This window comes from Phyllobates terribilis, unplaced genomic scaffold (genome assembly GCF_046119375.1).
Source record: "Phyllobates terribilis strain yellow unplaced genomic scaffold, ASM4611937v1 Scaffold_2__4_contigs__length_985480577, whole genome shotgun sequence".
NCBI lineage: Eukaryota > Metazoa > Chordata > Amphibia > Anura > Dendrobatidae > Phyllobates > Phyllobates terribilis.
In genome coordinates this window covers 2,311,975-2,331,363 of record NW_027362762.1, presented here as the reverse complement: position 1 = coordinate 2,331,363, position 19,389 = coordinate 2,311,975, and the positions used below count along the sequence as shown (strand labels likewise).

General features: G+C 54.6%; 1 protein-coding gene across 2 annotated transcripts; it reads left to right on the top strand.

Moving 5' to 3' along the window:
- The first annotated feature begins 968 nt into the window (after positions 1-968).
- On the top strand, positions 969-19,183 carry POLD3 (DNA polymerase delta 3, accessory subunit). 2 transcript variants are annotated; one of them, XM_073661068.1, is made up of 12 exons: positions 969-1,137; positions 9,846-9,901; positions 9,991-10,093; positions 14,057-14,096; positions 14,216-14,363; positions 14,444-14,699; positions 15,341-15,413; positions 16,922-17,054; positions 17,194-17,303; positions 17,889-18,013; positions 18,098-18,176; positions 18,485-19,183. In XM_073661068.1, exons 1-12 carry the CDS (start codon positions 1,081-1,083, stop codon positions 18,679-18,681), a joined length of 1,377 nt encoding a protein of 458 aa, XP_073517169.1. In that variant the 5' UTR covers positions 969-1,080; the 3' UTR covers positions 18,682-19,183. The 2 variants fall into 2 exon arrangements, with proteins under 2 accessions (XP_073517169.1, XP_073517170.1); XM_073661069.1 differs by having other exon boundaries at positions 971-1,137; positions 14,216-14,348.
- The last annotated feature ends 206 nt before the right edge of the window (positions 19,184-19,389 follow it).

Genomic DNA, 19,389 nt, shown 5'->3' with positions numbered 1-19,389 from the left:
TATGAAGAAAAGTTTTTGCTTTTGTCGCCATTTTCCGAGACCCGTAGCATCTCTATTTTTCGGGGTCTGGGGCCGGGTGAGGGCTTATTTTTTTGCGCACCGAGCTGACGTTTTATTGATACCGCTTTGGCATAGATACGATGTTTTCATCGCCTGTTATTGCAATGTAGTCATGACCAAAAAACGTAATTCTGGCGTTTTGATTTTTTTCTCGTTACGCCGTTTACCGATCGGATTAATTCTTTTTATATATTGAGAGATCGGGCGATTCTGAACGCGGCGATACCAAATATGTGTTATTTATATTTTTTTTTAATTGTTTTATTTTTAATGGGGCGAAAGGGGGAAGATTTAAACTTTTGTAGTTTTTTTTTGTTTTTTTTTTAATATTTTTAACTTTTTTTTTTCCAGTTTTTAATCGTAGCGCAGAGATTGCGGGGGAGAAAATACTAAAGAAAAACGGCTAAATTCATTTAAAAACTTTTTATTTTCAGAAAATGGCGACAAAAAAATAAAGATTTTCCGAAAGTTCAGAATTATTTTTAACCACCTAAAAAGTTTGGTTTCACTGAACTCGTCTCGACCAGAAGAATCACATTACCGGCTCATTTTACCGCACAATAAACGCCTTAAAAAAAAAAAGGGCAAAGAACACTTAAAGAAATTTTCTTTACTACATTATTTCACCGCATTTGATATTTTTTTCCATTTTCAGTATATTATATGGTAAAAAACTATTGAAAACAAAAGAGCAAAAAAGAAAAACCACCCAGTCACTGAGTGGTTAATGTGAGCGTTGCCACACAAGACTGTTGCCCATAGTAACCAGCAGGAAAGTTTCCGCCCACACTGCCATGGCAACTGATACAGCGCTCAGCTCCTCCCACCCCAACACGGGAAGGGGCGTGTCCGGGTGCCCACGTGCTTTGAAATCCAATGTCATTGGTGAGCCTGGACGTTCATCTTCCCCGTAGCCAATCAGTGAGAAGTGTTGGCGCATGCTCAATAGACTGAGTTGCGAGACCCCTCTCAACGGCGCCAAATCTGTCAGTGGCCTAAACATCGGGGCCGCCGGCCGCCATGGACGAGCTGTACCTGGAGAACATCGACGAGCTGGTCACCGACCACAACAAGATTGTGAGGCCGCCGTGATGGACAGTAACGCTCTGCTGGCCGGACCGTGCTGCGCTATATATGTCCCCATGTGCCCCGATATATCGCCCCCTCCTCCTCTCCTGTGCCCCCGATATGTATCGCCCCCTCCTCCTCTCCTGTGCCCCCGATATGTATCGCCCCTCCTCCTCTCCTGTGCCCCCGATATGTATCGCCCCTCCTCCTCCTCTCCTGTGCCCCCGATATGTATCGCCCCCTCCTCCTCCTCTCCTGTGCCCCCGATATGTATCGCCCCCTCCTCCTCCTCTCCTGTGCCCCCGATATGTATCGCCCCCTCCTCCTCCTCCTCCTGTGCCCCCGATATGTATCGCCCCTCTCCTGTGCCCCCGATATGTATCGCCCCTCTCCTGTGCCCCCGATATGTATCGCCCCTCTCCTGTGCCCCCGATATGTATCGCCCCTCTCCTGTGCCCCCGATATGTATCGCCCCTCTCCTGTGCCCCCGATATGTATCGCCCCTCCTCTCTGTGATATGTCACCCCCTCCTCCTCCACCACTCCTGTGGCCCCCCCATATATATATTGCCTCCTCCTCTCCTGTGCCCCCCCGATATGTCGCCGCCTCCTCTTCTCCTGTGTCCCCCCATATATATTGCCTCCTCCCCCACTCCTGTGCCCCTCGATATGTCGCCTCTTCTCCAGTGTCCCCCCCCCCCCCATATGTCGCCTCTTCTCCAGTGTCCCCCCCCCCATATGTCGCCTCTTCTCCTGTGTCCCCCCCCCATATAGATCGCCTCTTCTCCTGTGTCCCCCCCCATATAGATCGCCTCTTCTCCTGTGTCCCCCCCCATATAGATCGCCTCTTCTCCTGTGTCCCCCCCATATAGATCGCCTCTTCTCCTGTGTCCCCCCCCATATAGATCGCCTCTTCTCCTGTGTCCCCCCCCATATAGATCGCCTCTTCTCCTGTGTCCCCCCCCATATAGATCGCCTCTTCTCCTGTGTCCCCCCCCATATAGATCGCCTCTTCTCCTGTGTCCCCCCCCATATAGATCGCCTCTTCTCCTGTGTCCCCCCCCATATAGATCGCCTCTTCTCCTGTGTCCCCCCCATATAGATCGCCTCTTCTCCTGTGTCCCCCCCCATATAGATCGCCTCTTCTCCTGTGTCCCCCCCCATATAGATCGCCTCTTCTCCTGTGTCCCCCCCATATAGATCGCCTCTTCTCCTGTGTCCCCCCCATATAGATCGCCTCTTCTCCTGTGTCCCCCCCATATAGATCGCCTCTTCTCCTGTGTCCCCCCCCATATAGATCGCCTCTTCTCCTGTGTCCCCCCCCATATAAATCGCCTCTTCTCCTGTGTCCGTCCCATATAGATCGCCTCTTCTCCTGTGTCCCCCCCCATATAGATCGCCTCTTCTCCTGTGTCCCCCCCCATATAAATCGCCTCTTCTCCTGTGTCCGTCCCCCCCATATAAATCGCCTCTTCTCCTGTGTCCGTCCCCCCCATATAGATCGCCTCTTCTCCTGTGTCCGTCCCCCCCATATAGATCGCCTCTTCTCCTGTGTCCGTCCCCCCCATATAGATCGCCTCTTCTCCTGTGTCCGTCCCCCCCATATAGATTGCCTCTTCTCCTGTGTCCGTCCCCCCCATATAGATCGCCTCTTCTCCTGTGTCCGTCCCCCCCATATAGATCGCCTCTTCTCCTGTGTCCGTCCCCCCATATAGATCGCCTCTTCTCCTGTGTCCGTCCCCCCCATATAGATCGCCTCTTCTCCTGTGTCCGTCCCCCCCATATAGATCGCCTCTTCTCCTGTGTCCGTCCCCCCCATATAGATCGCCTCTTCTCCTGTGTCCGTCCCCCCCATATAGATCGCCTCCTCTCCTGTGTCCGTCCCCCCCATATAGATCGCCTCCTCTCCTGTGTCCGTCCCCCCATATAGATCGCCTCCTCTCCTGTGCCCGTCCCCCCCATATAGATCGCCTCCTCTCCTGTGCCCGTCCCCCCCATATAGATCGCCTCTTCTCCTGTGCCCGTCCCCCCCATATAGATCGCCTCTTCTCCTGTGTCCCCCCCCATAGATCGCCTCTTCTCCTGTGTCCCCCCCATATAGATCGCCTCTTCTCCTGTGTCCCCCCCCATATAGATCGCCTCTTCTCCTGTGTCCCCCCCCATATAGATCGCCTCTTCTCCTGTGTCCCCCCCATATAGATCGCCTCTTCTCCTGTGTCCCCCCCATATAGATCGCCTCTTCTCCTGTGTCCCCCCCATATAGATCGCCTCTTCTCCTGTGTCCCCCCCATATAGATCGCCTCTTCTCCTGTGTCCCCCCCATATAGATCGCCTCTTCTCCTGTGTCCCCCCCCATATAGATCGCCTCTTCTCCTGTGTCGTCGTCCGTCCCCCCCCATATAGATCGCCTCTTCTCCTGTGTCGTCGCCCCCCCATATAGATCACCTCTTCTCCTGTGTCGTCCCCCCCCCATATAGATCGCCTCTTCTCCTGTGTCCCCCCCCATATAGATCGCCTCTTCTCCTGTGTCCCCCCATATAGATCGCCTCTTCTCCTGTGTCCCCCCCCATATAGATCGCCTCTTCTCCTGTGTCCCCCCCATATAGATCGCCTCTTCTCCTGTGTCCCCCCCCCATATAGATCGCCTCTTCTCCTGTGTCCCCCCCCATATAGATCGCCTCTTCTCCTGTGTCCCCCCCCATATAGATCGCCTCTTCTCCTGTGTCCGTCCCCCCCATATAGATCGCCTCTTCTCCTGTGTCCGTCCCCCCCATATAGATCGCCTCTTCTCCTGTGTCCGTCCCCCCCATATAGATCGCCTCTTCTCCTGTGTCCGTCCCCCCCATATAGATCGCCTCTTCTCCTGTGTCCGTCCCCCCCATATAGATCGCCTCTTCTCCTGTGTCCGTCCCCCCCATATAGATCGCCTCTTCTCCTGTGTCCGTCCCCCCCATATAGATCGCCTCTTCTCCTGTGTCCGTCCCCCCCATATAGATCGCCTCTTCTCCTGTGTCCGTCCCCCCCATATAGATCGCCTCTTCTCCTGTGTCCGTCCCCCCCCATATAGATCGCCTCCTCTCCTGTGTCCGTCCCCCCCATATAGATCGCCTCCTCTCCTGTGTCCGTCCCCCCCCATATAGATCGCCTCCTCTCCTGTGTCCGTCCCCCCCATATAGATCGCCTCCTCTCCTGTGTCCGTCCCCCCCATATAGATCGCCTCCTCTCCTGTGCCCGTCCCCCCCATATAGATCGCCTCTTCTCCAGTGTCCCCCCCATAGATCGCCTCTTCTCCTGTGTCCCCCCCATATAGATCGCCTCTTCTCCTGTGTCCCCCCCCATATAGATCGCCTCTTCTCCTGTGTCCCCCCCATATAGATCGCCTCTTCTCCTGTGTCCCCCCCATATAGATCGCCTCTTCTCCTGTGTCCCCCCCCATATAGATCGCCTCTTCTCCTGTGTCCCCCCCATATAGATCGCCTCTTCTCCTGTGTCCCCCCCATATAGATCGCCTCTTCTCCTGTGTCCCCCCCCATATAGATCGCCTCTTCTCCTGTGTCCCCCCCCATATAGATCGCCTCTTCTCCTGTGTCCCCCCCCATATAGATCGCCTCTTCTCCTGTGTCCCCCCCCATATAGATCGCCTCTTCTCCTGTGTCCCCCCCCATATAGATCGCCTCTTCTCCTGTGTCGTCGTCCGTCCCCCCCCATATAGATCGCCTCTTCTCCTGTGTCCCCCCCCATATAGATCGCCTCTTCTCCTGTGTCCCCCCCCATATAGATCGCCTCTTCTCCTGTGTCCCCCCCATATAGATCGCCTCTTCTCCTGTGTCCCCCCCATATAGATCGCCTCTTCTCCTGTGTCCCCCCCATATAGATCGCCTCTTCTCCTGTGTCCCCCCCCATATAGATCGCCTCTTCTCCTGTGTCCCCCCCCATATAGATCGCCTCTTCTCCTGTGTCCCCCCCCATATAGATCGCCTCTTCTCCTGTGTCCCCCCCCCATATAGATCGCCTCTTCTCCTGTGTCCCCCCCCATATAGATCGCCTCTTCTCCTGTGTCCCCCCCCATATAGATCGCCTCTTCTCCTGTGTCGTCGTCCGTCCCCCCCCATATAGATCGCCTCTTCTCCTGTGTCGTCGCCCCCCCCCATATAGATCGCCTCTTCTCCTGTGTCGTCGCCCCCCCCATATAGATCGCCTCTTCTCCTGTGTCCCCCCCCCATATAGATCGCCTCTTCTCCTGTGTCCCCCCCCCATATAGATCGCCTCTTCTCCTGTGTCCCCCCCCATATAGATCGCCTCTTCTCCTGTGTCCGTCCCCCCCATATAGATCGCCTCTTCTCCTGTGTCCGTCCCCCCCATATAGATCGCCTCTTCTCCTGTGTCCGTCCCCCCCATATAGATCGCCTCTTCTCCTGTGTCCGTCCCCCCCATATAGATCGCCTCTTCTCCTGTGTCCGTCCCCCCCATATAGATCGCCTCTTCTCCTGTGTCCGTCCCCCCCATATAGATCGCCTCTTCTCCTGTGTCCGTCCCCCCCATATAGATCGCCTCTTCTCCTGTGTCCGTCCCCCCCATATAGATCGCCTCTTCTCCTGTGTCCGTCCCCCCCATATAGATCGCCTCTTCTCCTGTGTCCGTCCCCCCCATATAGATCGCCTCTTCTCCTGTGTCCGTCCCCCCCCCATATAGATCGCCTCTTCTCCTGTGTCCGTCCCCCCCATATAGATCGCCTCTTCTCCTGTGTCCGTCCCCCCCCATATAGATCGCCTCTTCTCCTGTGTCCGTCCCCCCCATATAGATCGCCTCTTCTCCTGTGTCCGTCCCCCCCCCCATATAGATCGCCTCCTCTCCTGTGTCCGTCCCCCCCCCCATATAGATCGCCTCCTCTCCTGTGTCCGTCCCCCCCATATAGATCGCCTCCTCTCCTGTGTCCGTCCCCCCCATATAGATCGCCTCCTCTCCTGTGCCCGTCCCCCCCATATAGATCGCCTCCTCTCCTGTGCCCGTCCCCCCCATATAGATCGCCTCTTCTCCTGTGCCCGTCCCCCCCATATAGATCGCCTCTTCTCCTGTGTCCCCCCCATAGATCGCCTCTTCTCCTGTGTCCCCCCCATAGATCGCCTCTTCTCCTGTGTCCCCCCCATAGATCGCCTCTTCTCCTGTGTCCCCCCCCATATAGATCGCCTCTTCTCCTGTGTCCCCCCCATATAGATCGCCTCTTCTCCTGTGTCCCCCCCATATAGATTGCCTCTTCTCCTGTGTCCCCCCCATATAGATCGCCTCTTCTCCTGTGTCCCCCCCCATATAGATCGCCTCTTCTCCTGTGTCCCCCCCATATAGATCGCCTCTTCTCCTGTGTCCCCCCCATATAGATCGCCTCTTCTCCTGTGTCCCCCCCCATATAGATCGCCTCTTCTCCTGTGTCCCCCCCCATATAGATCGCCTCTTCTCCTGTGTCCCCCCCCATATAGATCGCCTCTTCTCCTGTGTCCCCCCCCATATAGATCGCCTCTTCTCCTGTGTCCCCCCCCATATAGATCGCCTCTTCTCCTGTGTCCCCCCCCATATAGATCGCCTCTTCTCCTGTGTCGTCGTCCCCCCCATATAGATCGCCTCTTCTCCTGTGTCCCCCCCATATAGATCGCCTCTTCTCCTGTGTCCCCCCCCATATAGATCGCCTCTTCTCCTGTGTCCCCCCCCATATAGATCGCCTCTTCTCCTGTGTCCCCCCCCATATAGATCGCCTCTTCTCCTGTGTCCGTCCCCCCCATATAGATCGCCTCTTCTCCTGTGTCCGTCCCCCCCATATAGATCGCCTCCTCTCCTGTGTCCGTCCCCCCCATATAGATCGCCTCCTCTCCTGTGTCCGTCCCCCCATATAGATCGCCTCCTCTCCTGTGTCCGTCCCCCCCATATAGATCGCCTCCTCTCCTGTGTCCGTCCCCCCCATATAGATCGCCTCCTCTCCTGTGTCCGTCCCCCCCCATATAGATCGCCTCCTCTCCTGTGCCCGTCCCCCCCATATAGATCGCCTCTTCTCCTGTGCCCGTCCCCCCCATATAGATCGCCTCTTCTCCTGTGTCCGTCCCCCCCATATAGATCGCCTCTTCTCCTGTGTCCTTCCCCCCCATATAGATCGCCTCTTCTCCTGTGTCCTTCCCCCCCATATAGATCGCCTCTTCTCCTGTGTCCCCCCCATATAGATCGCCTCTTCTCCTGTGTCGTCGTCCGTCCCCCCCCATATAGATCGCCTCTTCTCCTGTGTCGTCGTCCGTCCCCCCCCATATAGATCGCCTCTTCTCCTGTGTCGTCGTCCGTCCCCCCCATATAGATCGCCTCTTCTCCTGTGTCGTCGCCCCCCCCATATAGATCGCCTCTTCTCCTGTGTCGTCGTCCCCCCCCATATAGATCGCCTCTTCTCCTGTGTCCCCCCCCATATAGATCGCCTCTTCTATATGGGGGGGGGACACAGGAGATCGCCTCTTCTCCTGTGTCCCCCCCCATATAGATCGCCTCTTCTCCTGTGTCCCCCCCCATATAGATCGCCTCTTCTCCTGTGTCCCCCCCCATATAGATCGCCTCTTCTCCTGTGTCCCCCCCCATATAGATCGCCTCTTCTCCTGTGTCCCCCCCCATATAGATCGCCTCTTCTCCTGTGTCCGTCCCCCCCATATAGATCGCCTCTTCTCCTGTGTCCGTCCCCCCCATATAGATCGCCTCTTCTCCTGTGTCCGTCCCCCCCATATAGATCGCCTCTTCTCCTGTGTCCGTCCCCCCCATATAGATCGCCTCTTCTCCTGTGTCCGTCCCCCCATATAGATCGCCTCTTCTCCTGTGTCCGTCCCCCCATATAGATCGCCTCTTCTCCTGTGTCCGTCCCCCCCCCATATAGATCGCCTCTTCTCCTGTGTCCGTCCCCCCCCCATATAGATCGCCTCTTCTCCTGTGTCCGTCCCCCCCCCATATAGATCGCCTCTTCTCCTGTGTCCGTCCCCCCCCCATATAGATCGCCTCTTCTCCTGTGTCCGTCCCCCCCATATAGATCGCCTCTTCTCCTGTGTCCGTCCCCCCCATATAGATCGCCTCTTCTCCTGTGTCCGTCCCCCCCATATAGATCGCCTCCTCTCCTGTGTCCGTCCCCCCCATATAGATCGCCTCCTCTCCTGTGCCCGTCCCCCCCATATAGATCGCCTCCTCTCCTGTGCCCGTCCCCCCATATAGATCGCCTCTTCTCCTGTGCCCGTCCCCCCCATATAGATCGCCTCTTCTCCAGTGTCCCCCCCATATAGATCGCCTCTTCTCCTGTGTCCCCCCCCATATAGATCGCCTCTTCTCCTGTGTCCCCCCCATATAGATCGCCTCTTCTCCTGTGTCCCCCCCATATAGATCGCCTCTTCTCCTGTGTCCCCCCCCCATATAGATCGCCTCTTCTCCTGTGTCCCCCCCATATAGATCGCCTCTTCTCCTGTGTCCCCCCCCATATAGATCGCCTCTTCTCCTGTGTCCCCCCCCCCCATATAGATCGCCTCTTCTCCTGTGTCCCCCCCCCATATAGATCGCCTCTTCTCCTGTGTCCCCCCCCATATAGATCGCCTCTTCTCCTGTGTCGTCCGTCCCCCCCCATATAGATCGCCTCTTCTCCTGTGTCGTCGTCCCCCCCCCCCATATAGATCGCCTCTTCTCCTGTGTCGTCGTCCCCCCCCCATATAGATCGCCTCTTCTCCTGTGTCGTCGTCCCCCCCCATATAGATCGCCTCTTCTCCTGTGTCGTCGTCCCCCCCCCATATAGATCGCCTCTTCTCCTGTGTCGTCGTCCCCCCCCATATAGATCGCCTCTTCTCCTGTGTCGTCGTCCGTCCCCCCCCATATAGATCGCCTCTTCTCCTGTGTCGTCGTCCCCCCCCCATATAGATCGCCTCTTCTCCTGTGTCGTCGTCCCCCCCCCCATATAGATCGCCTCTTCTCCTGTGTCGTCCGTCCCCCCCCATATAGATCGCCTCTTCTCCTGTGTCGTCGTCCGTCCCCCCCATATAGATCGCCTCTTCTCCTGTGTCGTCCGTCCCCCCCCATATAGATCGCCTCTTCTTCTGTGTCGTCCCCCCCCCATATAGATCGCCTCTTCTCCTGTGTCGTCGTCGTCCCCCCCATATAGATCGCCTCTTCTCCTGTGTCGTCCCCCCCCCATATAGATCGCCTCTTCTCCTGTGTCGTCGTCCCCCCCCCATATAGATCGCCTCTTCTCCTGTGTCGTCGTCCGTCCCCCCCCATATAGATCGCCTCTTCTCCTGTGTCGTCGTCCCCCCCCATATAGATCGCCTCTTCTCCTGTGTCGTCCCCCCCCCCCATATAGATCGCCTCTTCTTCTGTGTCGTCCCCCCCCATATAGATCGCCTCTTCTCCTGTCGTCCCCCCCCCATATAGATCGCCTCTTCTCCTGTGTCGTCCCCCCCCATATAGATCGCCTCTTCTCCTGTGTCGTCCCCCCCCCCCATATAGATCGCCTCTTCTCCTGTGTCGTCCCCCCCATATAGATCGCCTCTTCTCCTGTGTCTCCGTCCCCCCATATAGATCGCCTCTTCTCCTGTGTCCCCCCCCCCATATAGATCGCCTCTTCTCCTGTGTCTCCGTCCCCCCATATAGATCGCCTCTTCTCCTGTGTCTCCGTCCCCCCGTCTCTCCCATATTCGGTGTCTTCATCATCTCCCTCTTTTCCAGGTGACCTATAAATGGCTGAGTCACACTTTGGGGGTTCACGTGAACCAAGCCAAGCAGTGAGTATTGGGGCACAGAGAGGTGGTCTGCTGGGGGTTGTAGTCCCTGTACAGTTTGGAGGGGCTGTTAACCCCTGCCGTCCTCGCAGGATGCTGTACGATTACGTCACTCGTAAGAGGAAGGAGAATGTGAGCGCGCAGGTACACGTGACCTACCTGCTGACCGGGACGTGTGTACAGGACGGGAACCCCGTGAGTACTGCCGGCCCCCCGGAGTTATATCAGCATGTGGTGTACGGGGGCCTGGGAACACTGCTGCTCTGCTACCTGCACTGCTAGGAATCTGACACTAGAGGGCGACGTGCACCCAGCTACCACTCTACAATTACCCCTGGCATCCGCTGTACATGTACACAGCCGGGTTCCGCCCCAATCCCTTGTGTTTAACCCCTCAAATGCTGCTGACTACCATAGTGACGTTTAAGCTGCACCGTTCAGGTCTCGCATGGATCCTACCGCCCATCGCTCCCTCTGTACTGTAATCTCAGGTTGGTGACGGGCTGCCTCGGCAGTCAGGGGTCCAGGTGAATCCTCCATAGCCACAGACTTGGTGCTCGTAGGAGTCCAGCGTCTGGGCTGCATTGGACTTTATAATTTGTATCTGTACTGAGAGGGTTCACCACTGCTGACAGCCCCTTCTGACTCTGTTTCCCCAAGTAACATAATAACTTACACCCCCCTCCGGTGTTGGCACAGCTCTGGGGTTCACGTGTCAGGCGATCCCTGCGACCAATCGGCGCTGGGAGGAGAGTGACCCCTGGAGATCCAGTGTCGACCCCGGAGGGCGGTATAAGGGTTATTATAGGTGGGGTCATAGAAGTGGACGACATCCTGAACCTCGTAGAACTTTATAAATGTTTGTTTTTTCTCTTTTTTTTTTAAATATTAAAGAAAAGAGTGTGAATCATTGCCCTTTACCCCTATAAGAGAATAATAACCGCACGCTGGGGGCGGCCACCAAAGCCTGATCATTAGTAAAGAGGCGTCCACTACTTTATCATTGATTGACGCTTAGGATAGATCATCAATCTCTGAGCGTCCGACGCCCCCCCAGCTGACGCTTAGGATAGATCATCAACCTCTGAGCGTCCGACGCCCCCCCAGCTGACGCTTAGGATAGATCATCAACCTCTGAGCGTCCGACGCCCCCCCAGCTGACGCTTAGGATAGATCATCAATCTCTGAGCGTCCGACGCCCCCCCAGCTGACGCTTAGGATAGATCATCAATCTCTGAGCGTCCGACGCCCCCCCAGCTGACGCTTAGGATAGATCATCAACCTCTGATCGTCTGACGCCCCCCCAGCTGACGCTTAGGATAGATCATCAACCTCTGATCGTCTGACGCCCCCCCAGCTGACGCTTAGGATAGATCATCAATCTCTGAGCGTCCGACGCCCCCCCAGCTGACGCTTAGGATAGATCATCAACCTCTGATCGTCTGACGCCCCCCCAGCTGACGCTTAGGATAGATCATCAATCTCTGAGCGTCCGACGCCCCCCCAGCTGACGCTTAGGATAGATCATCAACCTCTGATCGTCCGACGGCCCCCCCCCAGCTGACGCTTAGGATAGATCATCAATCTCTGAGCGTCCGACGCCCCCCCAGCTGACGCTTAGGATAGTTCATCAATCTCTGATTGTCCAACGCCCCCCCCCCCCCCCAGCTGACGCTTAGGATAGATCATCAACCTCTGATCGTCTGACGCCCCCCCAGCTGACGCTTAGGATAGATCATCAATCTCTGAGCGTCCGACGCCCCCCCAGCTGACGCTTAGGATAGATCATCAACCTCTGATCGTCTGACGCCCCCCCAGCTGACGCTTAGGATAGATCATCAACCTCTGATCGTCTGACGCCCCCCCAGCTGACGCTTAGGATAGATCATCAATCTCTGAGCGTCCGACGCCCCCCCAGCTGACGCTTAGGATAGATCATCAACCTCTGATCGTCTGACGCCCCCCCAGCTGACGCTTAGGATAGATCATCAATCTCTGAGCGTCCGACGCCCCCCCAGCTGACGCTTAGGATAGATCATCAACCTCTGATCGTCCGACGGCCCCCCCCCAGCTGACGCTTAGGATAGATCATCAATCTCTGAGCGTCCGACGCCCCCCCAGCTGACGCTTAGGATAGTTCATCAATCTCTGATTGTCCAACGCCCCCCCCCCCCCCCAGCTGACGCTTAGGATAGATCATCAACCTCTGATCGTCTGACGCCCCCCCAGCTGACGCTTAGGATAGATCATCAATCTCTGAGCGTCCGACGCCCCCCCAGCTGACGCTTAGGATAGATCATCAACCTCTGATCGTCCGACGCCCCCCCAGCTGACGCTTAGGATAGATCATCAACCTCTGAGCGTCCGACGCCCCCCCAGCTGACGCTTAGGATAGATCATCAACCTCTGATCGTCCGACGCCCCCCCAGCTGACGCTTAGGATAGATCATCAATCTCTGAGCGTCCGACGCCCCCCCAGCTGACGCTTAGCATAGATCATCAACCTCTGATTGTCCGACGCCCCCCCAGCTGACGCTTAGGATAGATCATCAATCTCTGAGCGTCCGACGCCCCCCCAACTGACGCTTAGGATAGTTCATCAATCTCTGATTGTCCAACGCCCCCCCCCCAGCTGACGCTTAGGATAGATCATCAACCTCTGAGCGTCCGACGCCCCCCCAGCTGACGCTTAGGATAGATCATCAACCTCTGAGCGTCCGACGCCCCCCCAGCTGACGCTTAGGATAGATCATCAATCTCTGAGCGTCCGACGCCCCCCCAGCTGACGCTTAGGATAGATCATCAATCTCTGAGCGTCCGACGCCCCCCCAGCTGACGCTTAGGATAGATCATCAACCTCTGAGCGTCCGACGCCCCCCCAGCTGACGCTTAGGATAGATCATCAACCTCTGAGCGTCCGACGCCCCCCCAGCTGACGCTTAGGATAGATCATCAACCTCTGAGCGTCCGACGCCCCCCCAGCTGACGCTTAGGCTAGATCATCAATCTCTGAGCGTCCGACGCCCCCCCAGCTGAAGCTTAGGATAGATCATCAATCTCTGAGCGTCCGACGCCCCCCCAGCTGACGCTTAGGATAGATCATCAATCTCTGATTGTCCGACGCCCCCCCAGCTGACGCTTAGGATAGATCATCAATCTCTGAGCGTCCGACGCCCCCCGCTGGTCAGCTGTTATCAATGTCGGCGTGGAAATGCTGAATCGCGGATCTGCTCCGTCTCCAGGTAGTGGCCGTGGCAGAGATCTGCACAGAACACGGGCAGCTCCGCAATGCAGGATTCCCAGCTGATCAGCGGGGGGCGCCGGGTGCCAGACCCCAACTGATCAGACATTGATGACCTGTCCTAAGAATAGGTCATCAGTGATAAAGTAGTGTACGCCTCTTTTAAAGGGGTTGTCTGGTCGAAAGTGCTAAGTCTGCAGTCACTCCGGAGAGGACAGCGCCTTTAACAGAATCGAAAACTAGAAACACTACGTCTGTGATCGCACCTTTCAGAAAACTGAAATACAAAAAAAATACCATGATAATATCAATAAAAAAAATAATAAAGCCTTCACACGGCTCCGGCTATGGAAGCATGAGCCCTGACTGTTAGAAGAAGAGGTGAAAAATGCCCAAAAAACAAAATTATTCAAAAAAAAAACAACAAAACCCCAAATCGGGGCGCTGTGCACCCCATCCAGAATAGAGGGAAGGAGCGATCAGCGAGTTGTGTCCCGTGGATGGAGCATAAGATCCCGTTACTGATCGCGTCCATCGAGCGCCGCTCTCCAGATCCGCGTGGCATCGGCGCCCAGGCTGCTGCCGGACGTGGGCATCAACAGACGATTGTCGCCGGCGGTCGTTTAACCCCTTGCATACCGACCATGGCATTCTAGGTGTCAGACACATGGAGGAGGCTTCTGTCCGTTTCTTTCCCTCTTTGGTCTCGGGTGCAGGGGTCCGGTCCGTCCTTTACTTCTGCCACCCATAGACTTAAAGCCCCCAGACGGCCCCCGATCTAAGAAGCTGTGTTTCAGAGGATTATACAACCAATTCCAAGCCCACAAAAAAAACAAAACCCTGCGTCGTAGGGAAAATAAAAATGATTCCTTGCAGCAACGTTCCTGTATAACTCGTCTCCTCCATTGTTGTTGCAGTACCACAAGGTGGCAGTAGTGAAGGAGGAGAAGCTGGAAGGTACCGTCCCCACATTCTGCCTCTGTATCGTCTCGTTGTTTCTGGTTTTTAACCTCTTAATTTCTCCGATTTTTTTTTTTTTTTTTTTTTTTTTTTTTTTTTTTTTTTTTTTTTTTCAGCCGCAAAATCCAAGCTGAGCGCGGTGGCCACAGTCCACGTGTACAGCATCCAGAAAGCCACGTTAAAAGACAGCGCGCCACTGTTCAGTGCGGACTACGACATCATCAAGAACAACCTGCAGAACTGCAACAAGTACGTTACCGCCAGGTGATAATCGCAACGTACGCGCCGAGACAACCCCCTCCCCCGCACTCCAGCATCAATACAACTGCATTACCTTCCCCCAGGTTCAGTGCCATCCAGTGTCCGGAAGCCGTCCCCAGATCTCCGGAGGAAGTGGCGCAGCTGCAGAGGTCGAACTTCCAACAGAGCGAGACCCAGAACCTATCTGCTACAACATCGGCCATCAATGGGTTCACGGCACCACCGCCTGCCAAAGCTGCACCCCAACAGCCAAAAGGCATCATGGGAATGTTCTCACGTTCGGCGTCCAAGTCCCAAGAGGCTCCGAAAGGCACAAAAACCGAAACCAAAGAAAGTGCTGTAAGTGACACGTCTCATATGGAGGATTTACTGTGTGTTATGACCGTTCATTATATCTGTGATGTACTGCACTGATCCAGAGGTACATACAGTATTATACCCCAGAGCTGCGCTCACTATTCTGCTGGTGCAGTCACTGTGTACATACATTACATTACTGATCCTGAGTTACATCCTGTATTATACTCCAGAGCTGCACTCACTATTCTGCTGGTGCAGTCACTGTGTACATACATTACATTACTGATCCTGAGTTACATCCTGTATTATACTCCAGAGCTGCACTCACTATTCTGCTGGTGCAGTCACTGTGTACATACATTACATTACTGATCCTGAGTTACCTCCTGTATTATACTCCAGAGCTGCGCTCACTATTCTGCTGGTGCAGTTACTGTACATACATTACTGATCCTGAGTTACATCCTGTATTATACTCCAGAGCTGCACTCACTATTCTGCCGGTGCAGTCACTGTACATACATTACATTACTGATCCTGAGTTACCTCCTGTATTATACTCCAGAGCTTCTGATATCAAGCAGTAGACTGAGTGCAGCTGTGGCTGTATTCAGTACAGATGTGACTGGCATGTTGTTCTCTGGAGACTTTCTCACTGTTTTCCCTTGGTCTTTCTCCAGGTTCCTGATTCCAGCTGTAAACCTTCTGCTAAGTCCAGCGCTATGAACAACTTCTTTGGAAAAGCTTCTATGAGTGAGTAGTACCGGTGAACACCGCGTCCTGCTGAGCCCCAAGTAGTAAAGTCAAATTATCTTATCGGCCATAATCTGTACAAATCCTCTGAGACGTAAACTGAAAACGTCTTAGGTGGAAAAATAAAGTTAAAATAATGTGGTTGCATAAATCTGCACACCCTACGCAAATACTTTGTTGCAGTCCCCTGTGTATTTCTGACATTCAGTCTTTTTGGGTCAGGGTCTATCACTCGGCATATCTAGAATTGCCTCTTTGCCGGTTCGTTTGGTGATTTGGAGGTCACTTAGGGTCATTGTCTGCTGAAATTTGAAATTCATCTCCATCTTTTTATGAGGCCGGACGGTTTTGATACAGAACTATCTGATATTTGGAACTGTCCATAATTCCCTCCATCTCAACTAAAAGCTTCAGTTCCAGCTGCTGAAAAAACAGCTCCAGAGCACAATGCTGTCCCCACCATGCCTCACTGTTGGGATGGTGAGCTTCTGCTGATGCACAGTGTTGGGTTTGCTTCTTTTGAAATTATGGCCAAAAAGTTCCCCCTTGGCCTCCTCGGACCATATCTTGTTCCCCTCATGCTTTTGGTGACGTGATGGAGGTTTTGGCAGAATATCGCCGTGCCTGGATTTTTGTCTTTCTAAGGTTATCGTCTTGACCCCACAGGTCGAACATATGAAGAATATGGTATATTGTTGGTCACACGCAGGACACAACCATGACTGGCCGAAATTCCTGCAGCTCCTTTAATGTTGGTGTTGGCCTCTTGCAGCCTCCAGCACTAATTTTCTTGTCTTTTCATCAGATTTTGAGGGACGTCCAGTTCTAGGTAATGTCAGTCTTGGACCAAATTTTAGCCCTTCTTGTCTTCAGAGCGTCCATGGTGGATCTAATGCTTGGGAAATGTTTTGTTTTTTTTTCCTCCTGATAACTTTCCACAATGAGATCCTTTGCTGTGTTGTCAGCTGTTTATAGACCAGAAAATGTCAGGAAAATCCTCCTAGAGCAGAGACACTTTCTCTGTGTTTAATCAGAATTGCTGTAAATGACAGCGGCTGAGCGCTGACTATGTAACATTGGGGGGGGGGGAGTGGCTGATTCTGAGCCCACCCACATCCCCAATTATAAGAAGGTGTGAACATTTATGCAATCGCATTATTTTAGTTTTCTATATTACCGATCAAAATGATTTATTTCTGTGTGTTTTTTTACAGATTATAGGCAACAATGGTGGAAAAAGTTCTGAAATGATTCTTGGTAGAATTATTTTACATGACGAAAAGCTAGTATTTTAACTGGGGTGTGTAGATTTAGTGAGTGCAGCTCTGGAGTATAATACAGGAGGTAACTCGGGATCAGTAATGTATGTACACAGTGACTGCACCAGCAGATTAGTGAGTGCAGCTCTGGAGAAGGATAAGTAATGTGTGTAGCTCTTTTCCTCTTCATTTCGTCTCCTTCCTGTTGGTCACTCTTTAAATTTGGCGTTTTACTCTCTCTCCTTTCAGATAAAGTGAAGACGTCTCCCACCACGGCTGAGACGCTGAAGGAGGAGAAGGTGGCAGCTCCTCAGGTCCCCTCCCCCGAGAAGATAGAGAGAGAACCTGAACCCCCAAAAGCAGCTGCTAAAAGCAAGAAAAGGTGTCGTCCTCTTCTGTCCCCGCCGTCGTCCTCTTCTGTCCCCGCCGTCGTCCTCTTCTGTCCCCGCCGCCGTCGTCGTCCTCTTCTGTCCCCGCCGCCGGCTGACAACCTCCTGTTACACTTTCCTTTTCTGTTCCAGCAAAGCAAAGCGGGTGGAGTTGTCGGACAGCGAGGAGGAGCCGGAGAAGCTGGTGAAGAAGCGTCGGAGGATCAAGAAGCCGCAGTCTGATAGCAGCGATGACGAGGGCGGTAGGTGGCAGTGACCCGTCTGTACGGGCGTCTTTCACACCCACACACTGTTTGTTGTGCTCCGTGTAATCTCCCGCCGCGCCGTCTGCCAAAACACTGCCATTCATCCCACTGCGGAGTACCCACGTCAGCGTTGCCCGCCGGCCCGTGTCGCCCGCTCGTCACTCTCCACGCCCGCTCTGCCTTTGATGTGTGTTTGCTTTCGTCGCTGTCCCACCGAGCCGTCAGGTTTAGCTCTGAGCCGTGTTAATAAGAGCTGGCGGCGGCCGCTGTGCCCAGGGGGCTTACATGTGCCGGTGTGTGAGGGCAGCGGGGTCTCTGGAGCCCTTGACCCTGCGTCAGCCATATTTTATCTCTGTGTCTCTTTTTTACTGAACTGGAAAAGGTCATCGCCCGGGGGGCCGCCACAAGGCGTTAGCGCTGAGGCATCGAGGGGATTAACCACCGACTGCAGGTTTACGGCGTGTGGTCCAAGAGATTTTAAAGGGGCAGCTGCACACGATAGACCATTGATGTGTAATCGGTGGTGATGGTTTGGGGCCCCGTGGCTCTCGATGACCCCCTTGTGTGATTTCATACCCGCAGTTGTTCCTTTGTCTCCGGATGTGAAGATGCCGTCTTCTCCTCCTCCTCCTCCTCCTCCTCCTCCTCCTCCTCCTCCTCCTCCTCCTCCTCCTGAGCCGGTCGTGAAGATGGAGGCAGAACCGCAGGTGAGATGTGGATCCCCGCAGCCGCTCTGCGTCACCATTTCTTCGGAGCTTTGTATCATCCGGCCCTTTTTGTTTTCTTACCAGACGCAGCCAGGAGAGAAGAGGCGAATACGGAAACGCGTCCTGAAATCCAAGATGTTCATGGATGGAGATGGCTCCATGGGTAAGACCCAGCGGGAAGAATGGGAGAGCGGCCTGCGCTTTAGTTAATGGAACTACAAGTGTCAGCATGTCCTGGGATTCGTATCGGTTCTGCACCTTTATAGATCAGGCTGGGGCTTTCTCATTGCGGTATTTTGGTGCCAAGTCCATCCCGGTATCGGTTCCTTCTGGGGTGAAGCCTCGCGCTGTTTTATCTCTCAGATCCCACAGTGGGTGCCCCCTGGGATATCGGCCGCAGGGTGTGGGGGGGTGTTGCGTCCTGTGACCTCGGTGTCGTTCGTACCCCCCTGACTCCCCTTCATTTCGCAGTAACGGAGAAGGTGTTTGAGAGCGAGTCCTGCACGGACAGCGAAGACGAGAAAACTGCGCCCAAACAGTCAGCGAAACCGTCCGCAGCCGGCAAAACTGAGGCCAAACCGGAGCCGAAGACTGCAAAGAAGACGGCTGCTGCCAGCAAGGGGGGGACCAAGCAGGCGTCCATCATGGGCTTTTTCCAGAAGAAGTGAGTGTGAGCCGCCCCTCCACGTGGAGATGATCCCCGGACGCCTCCCGTGTGGTCGGACACTGACATCCATACTACGCGTTTTCCTGTGAGGACGTTCACTGAACGGCGAAACGTTTTTGGTGATGAAGATCCAGCGCCATCATCGCACCACCGGGCAGAGCGGCCGAGAAGGGTGTCGAGCTGTGACCACGACCTCTGCCTGTCTATGGGCTGGGGGGAAAGCTGAGTGACCTTGCTCGGGGCAGACGTGATGGGAGTGGTGGTCACCCAGCTTTCCCTGGTGCAGGTTTGGGGCTCTGTGACTCTGGAATGTAATATTGTAAATGAGCTATTATTATTATTTTTTTTACGCTGTGTATTATAACTCCGCCATTAGATCGTGCAGCGGCCGGGGTCTGTGCAGGCGTTCAGGGGGGTGCGACGGGTGACCTGTGACCCTGCGGCCACCTTCTGACCGGCTCCCTGTAATGTGGGGTCCATTAAAAGTTGCAGTTTGATGACTATCTTTGTATCTGTGCTGCCTGTGACTCCACCTGTAACCTCCTCAAAATGCTCTGTGCTGCTCGGGCACCCTCAACCTTCTACTATCCAACGTCTCCTGAAATGCTCTGTGCTGCTCGGGCACCCTCTCCCTTCTACTATCCACTTCTCTCCTGAAATGCTCTGTGCTGCTCGGGCACCCTCTCCCTTCTACTATCCAACGTCTCCT

What these genes read in the sequence shown, in the direction of transcription:
- POLD3 (XM_073661068.1), top strand. Translation starts at nt 1,081, where the DNA reads ATGGACGAGCTGTACCTGGAGAACATCGACGAGCTGGTCACCGACCAC. An exon ending in AACAAGTACGTTACCGCCAG is followed by an intron (nt 14,364 to 14,443) that starts GTGATAATCGCA and finishes ACCTTCCCCCAG; the next exon opens with GTTCAGTGCCATCCAGTGTC. An exon ending in CTTTGGAAAAGCTTCTATGA is followed by an intron (nt 15,414 to 16,921) that starts GTGAGTAGTACC and finishes CTCTCCTTTCAG; the next exon opens with ATAAAGTGAAGACGTCTCCC.